Source organism: Haliotis rubra, unplaced genomic scaffold (assembly GCF_003918875.1).
Source record: "Haliotis rubra isolate DU_JTF1 unplaced genomic scaffold, ASM391887v1 Scf51, whole genome shotgun sequence".
Lineage (NCBI taxonomy): Eukaryota > Metazoa > Mollusca > Gastropoda > Lepetellida > Haliotidae > Haliotis > Haliotis rubra.
The window spans coordinates 1,929,299-1,948,582 of NW_025767202.1; the positions used below are offsets into that span (position 1 = coordinate 1,929,299).

Sequence of the window (19,284 nt, forward strand, 5' to 3'; positions counted from 1 at the left end):
TTACCAATCCAGTTCATGAAAATTCTGTCTTTGCTTTTTCATGAAATAGATATGTTTAAACCATATGCAACACTGACGTTCCAAGTAGTGACTCAAACCCGCTCATTCTGATGACTGCGTGCTTACGTTATTGATTTGTGCGTAATGCCAGCTGTGGCTGCCCTTAGGTAAACGATTAGTGATTAGTACAATACACACATCACCTGGTTTTAGTATTCATCAATTCTCTATTTAATCAAATGAAAGGTTTAGTAGGTTTTGTCATCTGCTTTTTATGAAGTTGATTAAACATACATGCATATATGCACTCCAAAACCTTTGTTCGTATCACGGCAACATGGTTTTCTAACATACATGATACCCCTGAATCAAAGCGATGACGTCAGACGCCTAGGCTGCCTGTGATGATAGGTTCGGATCACAAAGTCAACCCAGTTATGACCCTTGGTATCCTACCACAGCATTATAAATATTTACCAAGACTGCACAACTGTTTGACAGATGGATTTTCCAGTAATATGGCTTAATATATTTTTGTCTGACATTTACATGTAGAGGACAAATCAAAACAGAGTGAAACTCGTCTTCAACATCGAAAGAGAAATTTTGATAAGTATTTTCTATAAATTAGAGGAATAGGTTTTGTTAAATAATATTGCAGAGAACAACAATCTATGATATGCTGATAGATAATACATTTCCTTGAACTAGATATCTGTCCAACTATACATTGATAAGATTGATCGTCAATTCTTTGTTTGATTACAGGTAGAACATTTGGGTGAATTCCTGTTTGTACCATATTTCAGCAAAACCAAAAGATGTCAAAATTGAAACTGATAAGCCCAATTTTAGCCCTATTGTTAACAGCAATGTAATAACTGAACCAAAATCATTCCCTCTACTAGAGAAGGCCGTGTGGGATCAGTTAAACAAACAAACCCAGTCCTCTTACTCCTTAAATAAACAACTTGCTTGACTGGCAAAAGAGGATACCACCCCCCTTTGACACACCTGTTCCATGTTATATAAGCTGGCCTCTGTGATATAAGCTGTTCCCTGTTACATGAGCTGTGCCCATTACGTAGCTGTTCCCTGTTCCATAGCCTGTTCCTTGTTAAAACAATTGTTCCAAGTTCGGTTAACTGTTTCTCGCGGCATCAGTGTGTACCAAGGTAATTTTGTTTTCGTGAGCGAGTGAGTCGTTTTTTTTAGAAATAGTATCTCAATATCGTGACGGGGGAAATATGAATTAGACTGAGGGGAATTTACCCGGGTGTTCGGCATGAGGAATGAACATATGCCCCACTGGGTTACCATCACCATCCCCATTCTGTGTTGCTGTATTTAATCCACACTGACACGTGAGCTGCAAGTTAACTAGGGCTGAGTAGTGGTAAATAAATAAATTGCAATATATTGTCACTTTGCCATCAATGACAATCAGAGGAGCGGATCTGTAGTGATGGGGAGGGGTTCTGAGATCTGTAGTGATGGGGAGGGGTTCTGAGATCTGTAGTGATAGGGAGGGGTTCTGAGATCTGTAGTGATTGGTAGTTTGTTCTGAGATATGTAGTGATGGATAGGGGGTTCTGTGATCTGTAGGGAAGGGGAGGGGGGTTCTGAGATCTGTAGTGATGGGGAGGGGTTCTGAGATCTGTAGTGATGGGGAGGGTTCTGAGATCTGTAGTGATGGGGAGGGTTCTGAGATCTGTAGTGATGGGGTAGGGGGTTCTGAGATCTGTAGTGATGGGGAGGGGTTCTGAGAACTGTAGTGAAGGGAGGGGTTCTGAGATATGTAGTGATGGGGAGGGTTCTGAGATCTGTAGTGATGGGGAGGGGTTCTGAGATCTGTAGTGATGGGGAGGGGTTCTGAGATCTGTAGTGATGGGGAGGGGTTCTGAGATCTGTAGTGATGGGGAGGGGTTCTGAGATCTGTAGTGATGGGGAGGGTTCTGTGATCTGTAGTGATGGGGGAGGGTTCTGAGATCTGTAGAGATGGGGAGGGGTTCTGAGATCTGTAGTGATGGGGAGGGGTTCTGAGATCTATAGCGATGGGGAGTTGTTTTGAGATCTGTAGTGATGGGGAGGGGTTCTGAGATCTGTAGAGATGGGGAGGGGTACTGAGATCTGTAGTGATGGGGAGGGTTCTGAGATCTGTAGAGATGGATAGGGGTTCTGAGATCTGTAGTGATGGGGAGGGGTTCGGAGATCTGTAGTGATGGGGAGGGGTTCTGTGATCTGTAGTGATGGGGAGGGTTTCTGAGATCTGTAGTGATGGGGATGGGTTCTGAGATCTGTAGTGATGGGGAGGGTTCTGAGATCTGTAGTGATGGGGAGGGGTTCTGAGATCTGTAGTGATTGGTAGTTTGTTCCTGAGATCTGTAGTGATTGGTAGGGGTTCTGAGATCTGTAGTGATGGGGAGGGTTCTGAGATCTGTAGTGATGGGAGGGTTCTGAGATAAGTAGTGATGGGGAGGGGTTCTGAGATCTGTAGTGATGGGGAGGGTTCTCTGAGATCTGTAGTGATGGGGAGTTCTTCTGTGATCTGTAGTGATGGGAAGGAGTTCTGAGATCTGTAGTGATGGGAAGGGGTTCTGAGATCTGTAGTGATGGGGAGGGTTCTGAGATCTGTAGTGATGGGGAGGGTTCTGAGATCTGTAGTGATGGGAAGGGGTTCTGAGAGATCTGTAGTGATGGGAAGGGGGCCTCTGAGATCTGTAGTGATGGGGAGAGGTTCTGAGATCTGTAGTGATGGGGAGGGTTCAGATCTCTAGTGATGGGTAGGGGTTCTCAGATCTGTAGTGATGGGGAAAGGTTCCCTGATCTGTAGTGATGGAGAGGGGTTCTCAGATCTGTAGTGATGGGGAGGGTTCTGAGATCTGTAGTGATGGAGAGGGTCCTGAGATCTGTAGTGATGGGGAGGGTTCTGAGATCTGTACTGATGGGGAGGGGTTCTGAGATCTGTAGTGATGGAGAGGGGTTCTGAGATCTGTAGTGTGATAGGGAGGGGTTCTGACATCTGTAGTTATGGGGAGGGGGTTCTGAGATCTGTAGTGATGGGGAGGGGTTCTGAGATCTGTAGTGATGGGGAGGGGTTCTGAGATCTGTACTGATGGGGAGGGGGTTCTGAGATCTGTAGTGATGGGGGGAGGGATTCTGAGATCTGTAGTGATGGGGAGGGGTTCTGGAGATCTGTAGTGATGGGGGAGGGGTTCTGAGATCTGTAGTGATGGGGAGGGTTCTCTGAGATCTGTAGTGATGGGGAGGGTTCTGGAGATCTGTAGTGATGGGGAGGGGTTCTGTGATCTGTAGTGATGGGGAGGGGGTTCTGAGATCTGTAGTGATGTGGAGGGTTCCTGAGATCTGTAGTGATGGGGGGTGTTCTGAGATCTGTACTGATGGGGAGGGGGTTCTGTGATCTGTACTGATGGGGAGGGATTCTGAGATCTGTAGTGGTGGGAGGGTTCTGTGATCTGTACTGATGGGGAGGGGTCTCTGAGATCTGTAGTAATGGGGGAGGGTTCTGAGATCTGTAGTGATGGGGGAGGGTTCTGAGATCTGTAGTGATGGGGGAGGGGTTCTGAGATGTGTAGTGATGGGGAGGGTTCTGAGATCTGTAGTGATGGGGAGGGGTTCTGAGATCTGTCGTGATGGGGAGGGGTTCTGAGATAGAAGTAGTGATGGGGAGGGTTCTGGAGATCTGTAGTGATGGGGAGGGGTTCTGAGATCTGTAGTGATGGGGAGGGGTTCTGAGATCTGTAGTGATGGGGAGGGTTCTGAGATCTGTAGTGATGGGGAGGGGTTCTGAGATCTGTAGTGATGGGGAGGGGTTCTGAGATCTGTAGTGATGGGGGAGGGTTCTGAGATCTGTAGTGATGGGGAGGGGTCTGAGATCTGTAGTGATGATGGGGAGGGTTCTGAGATCTGTAGTGATGGGGAGGGTTCTGAGATCTGTAGTGATGGGGAGGGGTTCTGAGATCTGTAGTGATGGGGAGGGGTTCTGAGATCTGTCGTGATGGGGAGGGGTTCTGAGATAAGTAGTGATGGGGAGGGTTCTGAGATCTGTAGTGATGGGGAGGGTTCTGAGATCTGTAGTGATGGGGAAGGGTTCTGAGATCTGTAGTGATGGGGGGGGGGTTCTGAGATCTGTAGTGATGGGGAGGGGTTCTGAGATCTGTAGTGATGGGGAGGGGTTCTGAGATCTGTAGTGATGGGGAGGGGATTCTGAGATCTGTAGTGATGGGGAGGGGTTCTGAGATCTGTAGTGATGGGGAGGGTTCTGAGATCTGTAGTAATGGGGAGGGGTCTCTGAGATCTGTAGTGATGGGGAGGGGTCTGAAATCTGTAGTGATGGGGGAGGGTTCTGAGATCTGTAGTGATGGGGAGGGGTTCTGTGATCTGTAGTGATGGGGAGGGGTTCTGAGATCTGTCGTGATGGGGAGGGTTCTGAGATCTGTAGTGATGGGGGTGTTCTGAGATCTGTACTGATGGGGGAGGGGTTCTGTGATCTGTACTGATGGGGAGGGATTCTGAGATCTGTAGTGGTGGGGAGGGGTTCTGTGATCTGTAACTGGTGGGGAGGGGTTCTGAGATCTGTAGTAATGGGGAGGGGTTCTGAGATCTGTAGTGATGGGGAGTTCTTCTGTGATCTGTAGTGATGGGAAGGGAGTTCTGAGATCTGTAGTGATGGGAAGGGGGTTCTGAGATCTGTAGTGATGGGGAGGGGTTCTGAGATCTGTAGTGATGGGGAGGGGGTTCTGAGATCTGTAGTGATGGGAAGGGGTTCTGAGATCTGTAGTGATGGGAAGGGGGCTCTGAGATCTGTAGTGATGGGGAGAGGGTTCTGAGATCTGTAGTGATGGGGAGGGGTTCGGAGATCTCTAGTGATGGGTAGGGGTTCTCAGATCTGTAGTGATGGGGAAAGGTTCTCAGATCTGTAGTGATGGAGAGGGGTTCTCAGATCTGTAGTGATGGGGAGGGGTTCTGAGATCTGTAGTGATGGAGAGGGGTCCTGAGATCTGTAGTGATGGGGAGGGGTTCTGAGATCTGTACTGATGGGGAGGGGTTCTGAGATCTGTAGTGATGGAGAGGGGTTCTGAGATCTGTAGTGATAGGGAGGGGTTCTGAGATCTGTAGTGATGGGAAGGGGTTCTGAGATCTGTCGTGATGGGGAGTGGGGTTCTGAGATAAGTAGTGATGGGGAGGGGTTCTGAGATCTGTAGTGATGGGGAGGGGTTCTGAGATCTGTAGTGATGGGGAGGGGGTTCTGAGATCTGTAGTGATGGGGAGGGGTTCTGAGATCTGTAGTGATGGGGAGAGGGGTTCTGAGATCTGTAGTGATGGGGAGGGGTTCTGAGAGATCTGTAGTGATGGGGAGGGTTCTGAGATCTGTAGTGATGGGGAGGGATTCTGAGATCTGTAGTGATGGGGAGGGGTTCTGAGATCTGTAGTGATGGGGAGGGTTCTGAGATCTGTAGTAATGGGGGAGGGTTCTGAGATCTGTAGTGATGGGGAGGTTCTGAAATCTGTAGTGATGGGGAGGGGTCTCTGAGATCTGTAGTGATGGGGAGGGGGTTCTGTGATCTGTAGTGATGGGGAGGGGTTCTGAGATCTGTCGTGATGGGGAGGGGTCACTGAGATCTGTAGTGATGGGGGGTGTTCTGAGATCTGTACTGATGGGGAGGGGTTCTGTGATCTGTACTGATGGGGAGGGATTCTGAGATCTGTAGTGGTGGGGAGGGTTCTGTGATCTGTACTGGTGGGGAGGGGTTCTGAGATCTGTAGTAATGGGAGGGTTCTGAGATCTGTAGTGATGGGGAGTTCTTCTGTGATCTGTAGTGATGGGAAGGGAGTTCTGAGATCTGTAGTGATGGGAAGGGGGTTCTGAGATCTGTAGTGATGGGGGGAGGGTTCTGAGATCTGTAGTGATGGGGAGGGTTCTGAGATCTGTAGTGATAGGAAGGGGTTCTGAGAGATCTGTAGTGATGGGAAGGGGGCTCTGAGATCTGTAGTGATGGGGAGAGGGTTCTGAGATCTGTAGTGATGGGGGAGGGGTTCGGAGATCTCTGAGTGATGGGTAGGGTTCTCAGATCTGTAGTGATGGGGAAAGGTTCTCAGATCTGTAGTGATGGAGAGGGGTTCTCAGATCTGTAGTGATGGGGAGGGTTCTGAGATCTGTAGTGATGGAGAGGGTCCTGAGATCTGTAGTGATGGGGAGGGGTTCTGAGATCTGTACTGATGGGGAGGGGTTCTGAGATCTGTAGTGATGGAGAGGGTTCTGAGATCTGTAGTGATAGGGAGGGTTCTGAGATCCAGTAGTTATGGGGAGGGGTTCTGAGATCTGTAGTGATGGGGAGGGGTTCTGTGATCTGTAGTGATGGGGAGGGGCTGTGAGATCTGTACTGATGGGGGAGGGTTCTGAGATCTGTAGTGATGGGGAGGATTCTGAGATCTGTAGTGATGGGGAGGGGTTCTGGAGATCTGTAGTGATGGGGGAGGGGTCTGAGATCTGTAGTGATGGGGAGGGTTCTGGAGATCTGTAGTGATGGGGGAGGGTTCTGAGATCTGTAGTGATGGGGAGGGGTTCTGAGATCTGTAGTGATGGGGAGGGTTCTGGAGATCTGTAGTGATGGGGGAGGGGTTCTGAGATCTGTAGTGATGGGGAGGGTTCTGGGGAGGATCTGTGAAGTGATGGGGAGGGTTCTGAGATCTGTAGTGATGGGGGAGGGTTCTGAGATCTGTAGTGATGGGGAGGAGGATTCGGAGATCTGTAGTGATGATGGGGAGGGTTCTGTGAGATCTGTAGTGATGGGGAGAATCTATAGGTTCTGGAGATCTGTAGATGATGGGGAGGGTTCTGAGATCTGTATGGATGGGGGAGGGGTTCTGAGATCTGTAGTGATGGGGAGGGTTTCTGAGATCTGCTAGTGATGGGGAGGGGTTCTGAGATCTGTAGTGATGGGGAGGGGTTCTGAGATCTGTAGTGATGGGAGGGGTTCTGAGATCTGTAGTGATGGGGAGGGGTTCTGAGATCTGTAGTGATGGGGAGGGTTCTGAGATCTGTAGTGATGGGGAGGGTTCTGAGATCTGTAGTGATGGGAGGGGTTCTGAGATCTGTAGTGATGGGGAGGGGTTCTGAGATCTGTAGTGATGGGGAGGGGTTCTGAGATCTGTAGTGATGGGGAGGGAGGTTCTGAGATCTGTAGTGATGGGGAGGGGTTCTGGAGATCTGTAGTGATGGGGAGGGTTCTGAGATCTGTAGTGATGGGGAGGGGTTCTGAGATCTGTAGTGATGGGGAGGGGTTCTGAGATCTGTAGTGATGGGGAGGGGGTTCTGAGATCTGTAGTGATGGGGGAGGGGTTCTGAGATCTGTAGTGATGGGGGAGGGGGTTCTGAGATCTGTAGTGATGGGGAGGGGTTCTGTGAGTGATGGGGAGGAAGGTTCTGAGATCTGATGGGGAGGGGGTTCTGAGATCTGTAGTGATGGGGAGGGTTCTGAGATCTGTAGTGATGGGGAGGGGTTCTGAGATCTGTAGTGATGGGGAGGGGAAATTCTGAGGAGATCTGTAGATGGGGAGGGGTTCTGAGATCTGTAGTGATGGGGAGGGGTTCTGAGATCTGTAGTGATGGGGGGAGGGGTCTGAGATCTGTAGTGATGGGGAGGGGTTCTGAGATCTGTAGTGATGGGGAGGGGTTCTGAGATCTGTGTGATGGGAGGGGTTCTGGAGATCTGTAGTGAATGGGAGGGGTTCTGAGATCTGTAGTGATGGGGAGGGGTTCTGAGATCTGTAGTGATGGAGGAGTTCTTTCTGAGATCTGTAGTGATGGGGAGGGGTTCTGAGATCTGTAGTGATGGGGAGGGGTTCTGAGATCTGTAGTGATGGGGAGGGTCTCTGAGATCTGTAGTGATGGGGAGGGAGGGTTCTGAGATCTGTAGTGATGGGGAGGGGTTCTGAATCTGTAGTGATGGATCTGAGATCTGTAGTGATGGGAGGGGTTCTGAGATCTGTAGTGATGGGGAGGGGTTCTGAGGATCTGTAGTGATGGGGAGAGGGTTCTGAGATCTGCAGTGATAGGGGGTTCTGAGATCTGTAGTGATGGGGAGGGTTCTGAGATCTGTAGTGATGGGGGAGGGTTCTGAGATCTGTAGTGATGGGGAGGGGTTCTGAGATCTGTAGTGATGGGGAGGGTTCTCTGAGATCTGTAGTGATGGGGAGGGGTTCTGAGAGATCTGTAGTGATGGGGGAGGGGTTCTGAGATCTGTAGTGATGGGGGAGGGTTCTGAGATCTGTAGTGATGGGGAGGGGTTCTGAGATCTGTACTGATGGGGAGGGGTTCTGAGATCTGTAGTGATGGGAGGGGTTCTGAGATCTGTAGTGATGGGGGAGGGTTCTGAGATCTGTAGTGATGGGGAGGGGTTCTGAGATCTGTAGTGATGGGGAGGGGTTCTGAGATCTGTAGTGATGGGGAGGGGTTCTGAGATCTGTAGTGATGGGGAGGGGTTCTGAGATCTGTAGTGATGGGGAGGGGGGTTCTGAGATCTGTAGTGATGGGGGAGGGGTTCTGAGATCTGTAGTGATGGGGAGGGGTTCTGAGATCTGTAGTGATGGGGAGGGGGTTCTGAGATCTGTAGTGATGGGGAGGGGTTCTGAGATCTGTAGTGATGGGGAGGGGTTCTGAGATCTGTAGTGATGGGGAGGGTTCTGAGATCTGTAGTGATGGGGAGGGGTTCTGAGATCTGTAGTGATGGGGAGGGGTTCTGTGATCTGTAGTGATGGGGAGGGGTTCTGAGATCTGTAGTGATGGGGAGGGGGAGATCTGTAGTGATGGGGAGGGGTTCTGTGATCTGTAGTGATGGGGGAGGGGTTCTGTGATCTGTAGTGATGAGGGAGGGTTCTGAGATCTGTAGTGATGGGAGGGGTTCTGAGATCTGTAGTGATGGGGAGGGGTTCTGAGATCTGTAGTGATGGGGAGGGGTTCTGAGATCTGTAGTGATGGGAGGGGTTCTGAGATCTGTAGTGATGGGGAGGGGTTCTGTGATCTGTGATGATATAGAGGGTTCTGAGATCTGTAGTGATGGGGAGGGGTTCTGAGATCTGTAGTGATGGGGAGGGGTTCTGAGATCTGTAGTGATGGGGGGAGGGGTTCTGAGATCTGTAGTGATGGGAGGGTTCTGAAGAGATCTGTAGTGATGGGGAGGGGTTCTGAGATCTGTAGTGATGGGGAGGGGTTCTGAGAGATCTGTAGTGATGGGGAGGGGTTCTGAGATCTGTAGTGATGGGGAGGGTTCTGAGATCTGTAGTGATGGGGGAGGGGTCTGAGATCTGTAGTGATGGGGAGGGGTTCTGAGATCTGTAGTGATGGGAGGGTTCTGAGAAATCTGTAGTGATGGGGAGGGGTTCTGTGATCTGTAGTGATGAGGCTTACTGAGATCTGTTGGGAGGGGTTCTGAGATCTCTAGTGATGTGGTTCTAGATCTGTGAGTGGGGAGGGAGACTAGAATCTAGAGATCTGTGGTAGTGATGGGGAGGGGTTCTGAGATCTGTAGTGATGGGGAGGTTCTGAGATCTGTAGTGATGGGGAGGGGTTCTGAGATCTGTAGTGATGGGGAGGGGTTCTGAGATCTGTAGTGATGGGGAGGGTTCTGTGATCTGTAGTGATGGGGAGGGGTTCTGAGATCTGTAGTGATGGGGAGGGGTTCTGAGATCTGTAGTGGTGGGGAGGGTTCTGAGATCTGTAGTGATGGGGAGGGTTCTGAGATCTGTAGTGATGGGGAGGGGTTCTGAGATCTGTAGTGATGGGGAGGGGTTCTGAGATCTGTAGTGATGGGAGAGGGTTCTGAGATCTGTGTAGTGATGGGAGGGGTCCTGAGATCTGTAGTGATGGGGAGGGGGTCTCTGAGATCTGTAGTGATGGGGGAGGGTCTGAGATCTGTAGTGATGGGGAGGGTTCTGAGAGATCTGGTAGTGATGGGGAGGGGTTCTGAGATCTGTAGTGATGGGGAGGGTTCTGAGATCTGTAGATGGGGAGGGGTTCTGAGTCTGTAGTGATGGGGAGGGTTCTCTGAGATCTGTAGTGATGAGGAGGGGTTCTGAGATCTGTAGTGATGGGGAGGGTTCTGAGATCTGTAGTGATGGGGAGGGTTCTGAGATCTGTAGTGATGGGGAGGGTTCTGAGATCTGTAGTGATGGGAGGGTTCTGAGATCTGTAGTGATGGGGGGGGGGGATCTGTAGATCTGTACTGATGGGGAGGGTTCTGGAGATCTGTAGTGATGGGGAGGGTTCTGAGATCTGTAGTGATGGGGAGGGGTTCTGAGATCTGTAGTGATGGGGAGGGTTCTGAGATCTGTAGTGATGGGAGGGTTCTGAGATCTGTGGAAAGTGATGGGGTTCTAGGGGATCTGTATGATGGGGAGGGGTTCTGAGATCTGTAGTGATGGGGGAGGGTTCTGAGATCTGTAGTGATGGGGGAGGGTTCTGAAATCTGTAGATCTGTAGTGATGGGGAGGGTTCTGAGATCTGTAGTTCTGAGATCTGTAGTGGGGAGGGGTTCTGAGATCTGGATGGGGAGGGGTTCTGAGATCTGTAGAGATGGGGGGGTTCTGTGATCTGTAGTGATGGGGAGGGTTCTGAGATCTGTAGTGATGAGGGAGGGTTCTGTGATCTGTAGTGATGGGGGAGGGTTCTGAGATCTGTAGTGATGGGGAGGGGTTCTGAGATCTGTAGTGATGGGGAGGGGTTCTGAGATCTGTAGTGATAGGGAGGGGTTCTGAGATCTGTAGTGATTGGTAGGTGTTCTGAGATCTGTAGTGATGGTAGGGGTTCTAGATCTGTATCTGTCTGTAGTGATGGGGAGGGTTCTGAGATCTGTAGTGATGGGGAGGGGGTTCTGAGATCTGTAGTGATGGGGAGGGTTCTGAGATCTGTAGTGATGGGGAGGGGTTCTGAGATCTGTAGTGATGGGGAGGGGTTCTGAGATCTGTAGTGATGGGGGAGGGTTCTGAGATCTGTAGTGATGGGGAGGGGGTTCTGAGATCTGTAGTGATGGGGAGGGGTTCTGAGATCTGTAGTGATGGGGAGGGGTTCTGTGATCTGTAGTGATGGGGAGGGTTCTGAGATCTGTAGTGATGGGAGGGGTTCTGAGGTTCTGAGATCTGTAGTGATGGGGGAGGGTTCTGAGATCTGTAGTGATGGGGGAGGGTTCTGAGATCTGTAGTGATGGGGAGGGGTTCTGAGATCTGTAGTGATGGGGAGGGGTTCTGAGATCTGTAGTGATGGGGAGGGGGATCTGTGAGGTTCTGATCTGTAGTGATGGGAGGGGTTCTGAGATCTGTAGTGATGGGGAGGGGTTCTGAGATCTGTAGTGATGGGAGGGTTCTGAGATCTGTAGTGATGGGAGGGTTCTGAGATCTGTAGTGATGGGGAGGGGTTCTGAGATCTGTAGTGATGGGGAGGGTTCTGAGATCTGTAGTGATGGGAGGGTTCTGAGATCTGTAGTGATGGGGGAGGGTTCTGAGATCTGTAGTGATGGGGAGGGTTCTGTGATCTGTAGTGATGGGGAGGGTTCTGAGATCTGTTGTGATGTGGAAGGGTTCTGAGATCTGTAGTGATGGGGAGGGGTTCTGAGATCTGTCGTGATGGGGAGGGTTCTGAGATCTGTAGAGATGGGGAGGGGTTCTGTGATCTGTAGTGATGGGGAGGGGTTCTGAGATCTGTAGTGATGGGGAGGGTTCTGTGATCTGTCTGATGGGGAGGATTCTGAGGGATGAGGGGTTCTGAGATCTGTAGTGATGGGGAGGGGTTCTGAGATCTGTAGTGATGGAGAGGGTTCTGAGATCTGTAGTGATGGGGAGGGGTTCTGAGATCTGTGTAGTGATGGGGAGGGTTCTGAGATCTGTAGTGATGGGGAGGGTTCTGAGATCTGTAGTGATGGGGAGGGTTCTGAGATCTGTAGTGATGGGGAGGGGTTCTGAGATCTGTAGTGAGTGGGGGGGGTTCTGAGATCTGTAGTGATGGGGAGGGTTCTGAGATCTGTAGTGATGGGGAGGGGTTCTCAGATCTGTAGTGATGGGGAGGGGGTTCTGAGATCTGTAGTGATGGGGAGGGGTTCTGAGATCTGTAGTGATGGGGAGGGGTTCTGAGATCTGTAGTGATTGGTAGTTTGTGGACGAAGACGTTGCTATTTGTTGGCACGCACGAACGCACACACAAACAGACACACTTACTCTCTCTCGCGCTCGAGATCTCTCTCTCTAACCCGTGAAGATCCGGGTTGGAATTGATCTTCAGTAACCATGCTTGTCGTATCCCACTTGCGTAGATCGATGATCATGCTTTTGATCACTGGACTGTCTGGTCCAGAGTCGATTATTTACAGACCGCCGCCATATTATAGCTGGAATATTGCTGAGTGCGGCTTAAAACTCAACTCACTCATTCACACACACACGCACGCACGCACGCACACACCCACACACACTCGCTCGCACTCACACACATACACACACACATACACACACACACACACACACACACACACACACACACACACTTGCTAATTCGGATGGGCTTAGATCAACAAGTGACGCTTTGTGTGACACAGCTATCACCCTACTTGTGTGTGATAAAATCATAAAATGACTAGACATAAAAAATATTGCTGAGGCATTATACGAGTGTCTTAAATGTGGATCAAGCTGTACACGGCTATCTCTGAACGAGCTATAAATCCATGCCTTGAATTCCAACTATGACCTGTCCTTAGAGTGTTGTGTCTACTAGTCCGTGCCAAACACACTCACAATGTGCGTATTCATGGATCGCGGACGTTATGAATACTGACAGAAAATGAGACTATTTAATATCAGGACAAAAATGTTTTTGCAAGACCCTTATTATCATATCGTGAAAACAAGAGTACATGTTGTTTAGGACCGTACACATAAACAATTCAGCTATATCACGACAGAAGGGACTGGCGGTATTCCATTTTAGAAAAGGGTTATGCCTTTGCATATTTGCAGTATTTACAAAAATACAAACTATAAATTAAATTTTTTACTGAGATCATTTCTACCCGCCCAGTACCCAATTCCATAACAAAACTTGAGTGACCATCTTCCCTCTCCATAATCCTCCGATGTTTGTCGGTCTTTAGAACGGGTTCACATCTTTCACCCATCCTTCAGGGTTGTGTCCATGCGACCTGTGCAGGTTAACGACCTCGTTCTGATCATGAAGTCGTCATGGAAGGAGGCGTGGAAACACGACACACGCCGGCAGGTGGCACCCGCATAAGGCGTCTCTACAGTGTCGCTGGTGCAGAGTGTGACGGACGCTGTCATGACGTCCGGGAGATTCCTCCACTTCGCCTACGCCAGCAATATGCTGAAGGAACGAATGCTCTGCTACAACCCTAGAGCTCTAAAGATATTTCGAGGTCCTGCCAAGCTGGAGGTAAGAACTGTATGAAATCATATACTATTAAAGAAAGGTAGGGGGTATTCCATTCCATTATTAATTAACAAAGCTTTGATGATTTCATGTAAACGCTCCGATTTCGTTTGGGTGTAGGTTTGTGATGACCATTTGTTGATGGGGTGGGGCTTTGGGTGTAGGTTTGTGATGACCATTTGTTGCTTGGGTGGGACTTTCGGTGTAGATTGTGATGACCATTTGATGATGGGGTGGGACTTTGGGTTTAGGTTTGTGATGACCATTTGTTGATGGGGTGGGGCTTTCGGTGTAGGTTTGTGATGACCATTTGTTGATGGGGTGGGACTTTGGGTGTAGGTTGTGATGACCATTTGTTGCTTTTGGATGTGTTTGTATTTGGGTGTGATGACCATTTGTTGATGGGGTTTGGGTGTAGATTTCTTGACCATTTGTTGCTTGGGTGGGGCTTTGGGTGTAGGTTTGTGATGACCATTTGTTGATGGGGTGGGGCTTTGGGTGTAGGTTTGTGATGACCATTTGTTGATGGGGTGGGGCTTTGGGTGTAGGTTTGTGATGACCATTTGTTGATGGGGTGGGGCTTTGGGTGTAGGTTTGTGATGACCATTTGTTGATGGGGTGGGGCTTTGGGTGTAGGTTTGTGATGACCATTTGTTGATGGGGGGGCTTTGGGTGTAGCTTTTGGTGTAGGTTTGTGATGACCATTTGTTGATGGGGTGGGGCTTTCAGTGTAGGTTGTGATGACCATTTGTTGATGGGGTGGGGCTTTGGGTGTAGGGGTGGGAGCTTTGGGTGTAGGTTTGTGATGACCATTTGTTGATGGGGTGGGGCTTTGGGTGTAGATTGTGATGACCATTTGTTGATGGGGTGGGGCTTTGGGTGTGTAGGGTGGGAGCTTGTGATGACCATTTGTTGATGGGGGGTGGGACCTTTTGGTGTAGATAGGTTTGTGATGACCATTTGTTGATGGGGTGGGGCTTTGGGTGTAGGTGTGATGACCATTTGTGATGACCATTTGTTGATGGGGTGGGCATTTGTTGATGGGGTGGGTGTAGATTGTGATGACCATTTGTTGATGGGGTGGGGCTTTGGGTGTAGGTTGTGATGACCATTTGTTGATGGGGGGGCTTTGGGTGATGACCATTTGTTGATGGGGTGGGGCTTTCAGGTGTAGATTGTGATGACCATTTGTTGATGGGGGGGGCTGGTTTGTGACTTTGGGTGTAGGTTTGTGTGATGACCATTTGATGATGGGGTGGGGCTTTGGGCCGACGGGTGTAGATTGTGATGACCCATTTGTTGATGGGGTGGGGCTTTCAGGGTAGATTTGTGATGACCATTTGTTGATGGGGTGGGGCTTTGGGTGTAGGTTTGTGATGACCATTTGTTGATGGGGTGGGGCTTTGGGTGTAGATTGTGATGACCATTTGTTGCTGGGGTGGGGCTTTGGGTGTAGATTGTGATGACCATTTGTTGATGGGGTGGGGCTTTCGGTGTAGATTGTGATGACCATTTGTTGATGCTGGGGCTTTCGGTGTAGGTGGGACCATTTGGGTGTAGATTGTGATGAGGTTTGTGATTTTTGTTGATGGGGTGGGGCTTTCGGTGTAGGTTTGTGATGACCATTTGTTGATGGGGTGGGGCTTTGGGTGTAGGTTTGTGATGACCATTTGTTGCTGGGGTGGGGCTTTCGGTGTAGATTGTGATGACCATTTGTTGATGGGGTGGGGCTTTGGGTGTAGGTTTGTGATGACCATTTGTTGCTTTGGGTGGGGCTTTCAGGTGTAGATTGTGATGACCATTTGTTGATGGGGTGGGGCTTTCGGTGGTAGATTGTGATGACCATTTGTTGCTGTGGTGGGGCTTTTGGGTGTAGGTTTGTGATGACCATTTGTTGATGGGGTGGGGCTTTGGGTGTAGGTTTGTGATGACCATTTGTTGATGGGGTGGGGCTTTCGGTGTAGGTTTGTGATGACCATTTGTTGATGGGGTGGGAGCTTTGGGTGTAGGTTTGTGATGACCATTTGATGATGGGGTGGGACTTTGGGTGTAGGTTTGTGATGACCATTTGTTGCTTGGGGCTTGGGTGCTTTGTGATGACCATTTGTAGATTGTGATGACCATTTGATGACCATTTGTGGGGTGGGACTTTGGGTGTAGGTTTGTGATGACCATTTGTTGCTGGGGTGGGGCTTTCGGTGTAGGTTTGTGATGACCATTTGATGATGGGGTGGGGCTTTGGGTGTAGGTTTGTGATGACCATTTGTTGATGGGGTGGGGCTTTCGGTGTAGGTTTGTGATGACCATTTGATGATGGGGTTGCTTGGGTGGGGCTTTCGGTGTAGGTTTGGACTTTGATGTGTAGGTTTGTGATGACCATTTGTTGATGGGGTGAGGCTTTAGCTGTCGAAAAATAATCATTGTCAGTTTGAAGTTCAGACAAGCTCAGGTTTGTACCAGTTAAAACGAATGTGTTTGTAGGTTTTGCAACTTACCTTCAGAGGTGTATTTCAATTGTTCAGATCTTATTTTGCCTCACTTGTATTGTTAAAATGTGCGTACTGTGGTCAGTGCTTATCAGGAAGCTTTTGCTATGTTTATCTTGTCGACTGATCCCGTTTTGAGACATCCTGATATCAATATAGATAAGTCGCAATTCGTTATTCACTTAATAATGTGTGTATGGTAGTTCACCATAGAGCTGAGTCGTTATATATTCTGAGATATCCACCAAATGGTTGTTACATATGTTATGGTTGTTATTAGAGCGATGCCCCAATTTATCCCCTATTGTATTACCGATAACCACGTTCCGGGGCACCTGCACAATAAGCGAACAATCTACTGATACAAATTGATAACGGTGATGTGTGATATTGTTGTCACAATGTTACCAAAAGCATCTACGTTGACTTTATCAAAGCGCTTAGAGGTCCTTTGCTCGCATAAAAAAAATACAGACTTTTGAAATGTTTCAAAATTCCAGAATTACCGTCTTGCGTTTTGTCGTGATTGGCCTTTACCAGGCGTTTGGCATGGGCCAACCGCTAATCTCCGGAAGTCACCGGGCAGCCATGTTTGGGGGGTGATCTGGGAGTTGGAAGACAAGGTCAAGGCCGAATTGGACAGGTAATCAGCATGTCTAAAATTAAATATTCATCAAACGTCTATAGATCTATGTCAACAGAAGACCTGATGCACAAGTGTGGTATTTCCGTAATTCTCTACATCAATGAATCCAGACTTTTTACACAAATCTTCACTTACGAAACTTATGCTGAGAACGATGGTGTGAAACAGTCATATATTGGCGTAAGAGACAATATCCTACTTTGTTTCTTGTAGGTTGCCTTGTTCTCAGACATTACACAAACTGATACCATCACTAGTGAACAGAGCATCTCACAGACAGATACTCATTTACTAAGCTTATGACACCTTTACCCAAAACACATTTTGAAACTTGATTTTGTCGACTGTACCTTTCTCACGTCTTACCCATTCATATTATTATCCCTGCAGCCAGGAACATACTCACCAAGGCCTTGACCTGGAGGTGAGCGACCTTCGGGGTAACAAGTTCACCTGCTACGCGTTTGCCATGCGTGAAGGTCAAGGTCAGGAGGAGCTTCCTTCGCCGCAGTACAAGGACGTAATAGTGCGCGGAGGTCAACAGAGCAAAGTTCCGGAGGAGTATATCCAGACTTTGAAGAGTCTGCCAGACAACGGATATACGGGGCGTATTGCCGTGTATGAAGACGTCCTGGCGATTCTTAAAGGCGAGGCTTGACTGTATTCAAATGCGGGTTCTGAAATGAACTTAGTGAGGGTTCGTTCAAAAACCTTTAATATAATAAAATGGAAAATGACAACAATAAAAATCTTTGGAACAGGCGAATATACAGTCTTAGACATGTCCAAGCCAACGAACATGATTTTGTCGTTTTCGATAAAAACCTCGTATTCGAAATGCCCAGCTTGCATTCCAAAGTTGTCCGATTCTCCATTGTTCTCGGTGCACTTGGTTTGGCTCCTCCTGATCTCTTAGTGCAGGAGTGAGCTCGGTTTCTCCAACGGGTGCACATCCCTTCTCACACTCTGGATAATACAGACGGCTGCAGTATTGGGGAGTCTCCATATTCTCCGGAGAGTTCTTGCTGGATTCGACTAAACAGTGCTTCCTGGGAGAAATCCTATTCAGAGTCACAGGGCAAGAGCCCTGGACTGATATGAGCCTAACCTGCCTGAATGTACCGTTACCACATATCCCTCTTTGCTGCTGTATATTGTATTCCTGAAACTAATACCAATGACATCAAATGATAAATGTATTTTTACTCTCCTGTATACACAAATAGTAATTTACGAACCTTTCGGGAACGTTATGCATTCCTAATATGCTGTCAGAAGTAGGAAAAAAGAATCTATTATTGATATAAACGTGTAATGAATTCAGACAACAGAAGAAGTATGCGGTAGTCATGACTACGGTAGCTAATGACGACCTGACCTATGTAGACTTCATGTCCCGCACACAGGTCAACTTGAAGAGTAATGACAAGCATATAGCAGGATGAATATAGTGATTCAAACAGTCTTAATTCGTTCTTTGAGGCGTATGTCGAAGTATGAATGTAAACTGATGTCCATACAATTATGAATGTATTAGAATATCAGTGAAAGGAACGCCTTATATTAGGGACAGCACTCCCTCTGTCTGGTTGAGTCCCAAGGTCTGGTGTTGATAGAGTTTGGTCCTGAATGTTCATACTCCAGTGATTTCACTCCGGGTGAATGTCAGTTTATATCCCTGTTTTACACATGGAAAGGGAGATGCAGTTTGTTCAGAATGTGTGACTCCGTGCGGCGAGGAGAAAAAGTGGTCCCCAAAAGAAGAACATATGCATGCTGACATTGCTGTACGGTTACATCACTTCCATAGATTTTCGTTACAACAAATATGTTCACTTATGATCTACATCTACATCCGCGAGTGTCCAGGTCCATGCGTGTTTCCTGGTCAACGCAACAGTAAGAATGACGCCAAACGTTTCTCATGTAGGGCTGTGAACGAGTTAATCAGTATAGAAAACTGCCGACTGATGTAAAGATACATTTATTACATTTGTTGAATTTGACCACATTCTAAATGACATTGTGTGTTCACGCGATAATATGTTCCAAGATGAACCCGCTTAAACGGCTGGAATATGTGAAAGTGTAAAAACACATATACAACAGGTGTTGTTAAAACCTACAACCGACAGTTTACGAGTATAGAAAATCCGGATCTCGATCAAGATCATGGCGGGTCAAGGAAACCTTGTCGTACCTTGCATGATTAATGCGCATGCATGAAAACACGTCCCTTTATAATCGATATTTAGACGCCATTTTAATTAATGTGCAGTCACTTGAATGATAGTTTATAGCTCCCTCATATATATATGATGAAATGGCGGCTCAATTTATTGCAACCGGTATGTGGAGTACGGTTGGTTTCACGTGGTGATAGAGAGATGTCTCACCTTACACCTTGGATCAATGTATGACATTTAATTGGTGGAGGCTGGAGACGTAATAAAGTAGAAATAGCTGTTCATGGTCATGTATTTGTTATGTTTATCGTGGTAATGTTTTGGATCTCATACCAGTTGTAGTACGGTGTGTCTGCTTAATGGGGGAGAAAAACCCGAAGTGCTGGAAGTCCCTTACCACTTTGGTAAAACTGTAACCTGGTTCTTTAATTTGGAACTTCTCGCAGGTGGACGACAAGCAGGAACAATCAAAGTCAAATCTTGGTGTATCGTCTAGTGGTATTGTATTTA

The 19,284-nt window shown here is 48.3% G+C and overlaps 1 protein-coding gene and 1 long non-coding RNA gene across 2 annotated transcripts; one reads left to right on the forward strand and one right to left on the reverse strand.

The window, feature by feature from the left end:
• Positions 1 to 496: 496 nt before the first annotated feature.
• Positions 497 to 16,834, reverse strand: LOC124292222. Its single transcript, XR_006902391.1, has 3 exons — positions 16,825 to 16,834; positions 12,708 to 12,709; positions 497 to 579 (listed from the first exon to the last, which is right to left on the reverse strand). It is a non-coding gene; the product is annotated as an uncharacterized LOC124292222 (long non-coding RNA).
• LOC124292221 (gamma-glutamylcyclotransferase-like) lies at positions 13,261 to 17,383 on the forward strand. Its single transcript, XM_046729276.1, has 3 exons — positions 13,261 to 13,459; positions 16,443 to 16,585; positions 16,979 to 17,383. The coding sequence occupies exons 1-3, from the start codon at positions 13,346 to 13,348 to the stop codon at positions 17,244 to 17,246; spliced, it is 525 nt and encodes a 174-aa protein (XP_046585232.1). The 5' UTR covers positions 13,261 to 13,345; the 3' UTR covers positions 17,247 to 17,383.
• The last annotated feature ends 1,901 nt before the right edge of the window (positions 17,384 to 19,284 follow it).